Source organism: Carlito syrichta, unplaced genomic scaffold, assembly GCF_000164805.1.
Source record: "Carlito syrichta isolate Samal-C Ts95f unplaced genomic scaffold, Tarsius_syrichta-2.0.1 Scaffold273620, whole genome shotgun sequence".
Taxonomy (NCBI): Eukaryota; Metazoa; Chordata; class Mammalia; order Primates; family Tarsiidae; genus Carlito; species Carlito syrichta.
In genome coordinates this window covers 14,617-17,763 of record NW_007217716.1, presented here as the reverse complement: position 1 = coordinate 17,763, position 3,147 = coordinate 14,617, and the positions used below count along the sequence as shown (strand labels likewise).

The window sequence follows — 3,147 nt, the reverse complement described above, 5'->3', positions numbered from 1 at the left end:
TGCCCTGGAGGTTTTAATCTCATCCCCTCCCCCCCAGGGCAGTGCATCCTGCTGAGATAGGGGGTTCTCTTTGTTTTGCAAAGTGAGGAGAAGGGTGATCAGGTCCTGAACCCCAGGCAGGTTTGCAGGCAGTTTTAGGAATAGTATAGAGGGAATTTGAAACTTTGGGAACAGATTCCTCTAGGACAATCCATGCAGAAATCCTACTTTGAGGTCTGATGTTCCAGGGGTAGCCTTGGACAATGAGCATTGGGGTTCAAGGAAGTGACACATTTCTGTTGCAGGAGAGTCTCAGCTTTGTGGAAGCCCAGGTAGTAAAGGTCCCTGACTCTCAGGCAGTCTTGGTGATGTCCCATAGAAGATTTGGGGTCCCCTTTCACCCCTGGCCTGGTCAGGCTGCCCAGTAATAGTTCTTTCCGCCGCCCCCGCATCCCCCTCCATTCCAGGCTGTAACGTGTGTTGTAAGTCTTCTTGGAATCAGCTGCAGGACCTGTGCAGAATGGCCAAGCTGTCCTGCCCCGCCCTTGGTATCTCTAAGAGGAACCTCTATGACTTTGAAGTCGAGTACCTGTGTGATTACAAGAAGATCCGAGTGAGTCTGGGGTGACCATGCTCAGGCGGGGGGGAGGGGGAGCAGGTCTCAAGGAAATTGGTTTCCTGCCCTCGTGCTCTCCAATGCCTGCATCTATTTCCAAAGGGAATTTTCTCCTTTGATCCTGAAAAAATAGGATGAATAGATCTTTTTGTCCACATTTTACAGATGGGGAAACTAAGTGGCTTTCTGAGGCAGGAGCCAAACTAAATCCCCAAATACATTTTTCTTTCCACCTCCCAAGGAGTACAAATCAATTGCAGAGATTGAGATGCTATGCCAAGGAGTGGAGATGTTGACAGCTAACAGCACTTTCAGTGTGTCAGACATGTCCTCTCAAAAACTCATTCAGTCTTTCTAATAACTGTGAAGTAGGAACAGAGGGGAGGTAATGGCAAGATACTTAAGAGAACAGACTGGAGCCAGCATGCTTGGGTTCATATCCTGGCTGTGTAACCCCAGGCTACATACTCAGATTCTCAGTACTTCATTTCCCTCATCTGTAAAATGAAGATGACCAATAGTATGTACCTTCTATAAAGCTGTGAGGGTTATATTGGTTATTAATGCATGTAAGTTACTTAGAACCTGTTACATAATAAATGCTAGAAAAATGTTAGCTATTTTCTTATTTTCAAATAAGGAAACTGAGGCCCAGCAAAGTTAAATAACTTACCTAAGGCCATACAGCTAGGGAATGGCAGATTCAGGATTTGTACCTAGGTGTCTAAATGAAGACAGACTGCTGTTAAACTGTACCCTAGGCTGGTCGTGGTGGCTCACACTTGTAATCCCAGCACTTTAGGAGGCTGAGACAGGAGGACTGCCTGAGCCTAGGAGTTTGAGACCAGCCTGGGCAACGTAGTGAGACCTCATATTTATGAAAAAAAGAAAAAAAGTTCGCTGGGCATGGTGGCGTGTGCCTGTAGTCCCAGCTACTCAGGAGGCTGAGGCAGAAGGATTGCCTGAGCCCAGGAGATTGAGACAACAATGAGCTGTGATTGTGCCACTGCATCCAGCCGGGACACACTCCAGCCTGGACAAAAGAGCTCTACTGTAACAATAAACAAAAAACAAAAACATCTCTATCCTAGAGCCACCAGTCAGTTCCGCCTGGCTGCTGTGTAGAAAACAGCCTGGCTGGGCGCAGTGGCTCAAGCCTGTAATCCCAGCACTTTGGGAGCCCGAGGCAAGAGGATTGCCTAAGTTCAGGGGTTCTAGACCAGTCTGGGCAACAGAGTGAGACTCCAACTCAAAAAAAAAAAAAAAAAAGACAAGAAAGCAGCCTGTAGGGGGCAAGCAGGGTCCAGTAGGGAGGCTCTGTCAGGGTCCAGGCTAGCCATGATGGTGGCAGTGAGGATGGTTTTAAGGGGTCTGATTCTAGATGTAGATGTATTTTGAAGGCAGGGCTGACAGGATGTATGGAGAGTGTATGTGGGGAATGTGAGCAAAAGAATCTAGGATGACCCCAGGAGCTTGGGCCTGAATAGATAGGAGGGAACAGGTGATGAGGTAGACAGAGGAGGGAGCGGGTTTGGAAGATTAAATCAAAAGTTGGAATTTGGACAGATACTAAAGGGAGAGCAAGATTTGAACCTAGTGATCCTCACTCCAGAGCCCATGCTTTTTAACCACGACATGGAGTCATTTCAGAAAGGGGGTGGGGAGTGGTGGATATTATGTGTCAGCTTTGGGATGGAAGCCCCATGAAGGCTGGCCCAAGGATCTCACCATTTATGGTGCTCCCATTCCTCTGACCCCTACCCCAACAGGAGCAGGAATATTACCTGGTAAAGTGGCGTGGCTACCCAGACTCAGAGAGCACTTGGGAGCCACGGCAGAATCTTAAGTGTATACGCATTCTCAAGCAGTTCCACAAGGACTTAGAAAGGGAGCTGCTCCGGCGGTACCACCGGTCAAAGATCCCCCGGCACCTGGACCCAAGCTTGGCCAACTACCTGGTGCAGAAGGCCAAGCAGAGGCGGGCACTCCAGAGCTGGGAGCGGGAGCTCAATGCCAAGCGCAGCCATCAGGGGCGCATCACCGTGGAGAATGAGGTGGACCTGGAAGGGCCCCCACGGGCCTTTGTGTACATCAATGAGTACCGTGTTGGTGAAGGCATCACCCTCAACCAGGTAGCCGTGGGCTGTGAATGCCAGGACTGTCTGTGGGCACCCACTGGAGGCTGCTGCCCGGGGGCGTCACTGCACAAGTTTGCCTATAACGACCAGGGCCAGGTGAGGCTTCGAGCGGGGCTGCCCATCTATGAGTGCAACTCCCGCTGCCGCTGCGGCTGTGACTGCCCCAATCGTGTGGTACAGAAAGGCATCTGCTATGACCTCTGCATCTTCCGCACGGATGATGGGCGTGGCTGGGGTGTCCGTACACTGGAGAAGATTCGGAAGAACAGCTTCGTCATGGAATACGTGGGAGAGGTAGGAAGACGGGGCCGGGCGTGTGTGTGCAGCTCTTCCCACCATGTGTTCGCAGTGTGTGTGCCCAGCTGTCCTCACTATGTGCCTGAAACTCCCTGCTTTCCCGGGGGGGGGGGGGGG

At 50.9% G+C, this 3,147-nt stretch overlaps 1 protein-coding gene across 1 annotated transcript in view; it reads left to right on the top strand.

Moving 5' to 3' along the window:
• The first annotated feature begins 274 nt into the window (after positions 1 to 274).
• Positions 275 to 3,147, top strand: part of SUV39H1 (suppressor of variegation 3-9 homolog 1) — a 10,820-nt gene continuing 7,947 nt past the window's right edge. The window contains exons 1-2 of the mRNA XM_021709687.1: positions 275 to 592; positions 2,365 to 3,027. Coding sequence (XP_021565362.1) covers positions 500 to 592; positions 2,365 to 3,027 — 756 coding nt within the window. The 5' untranslated portion in view covers positions 275 to 499. The remainder of the gene's footprint in view (positions 593 to 2,364; positions 3,028 to 3,147) is intronic.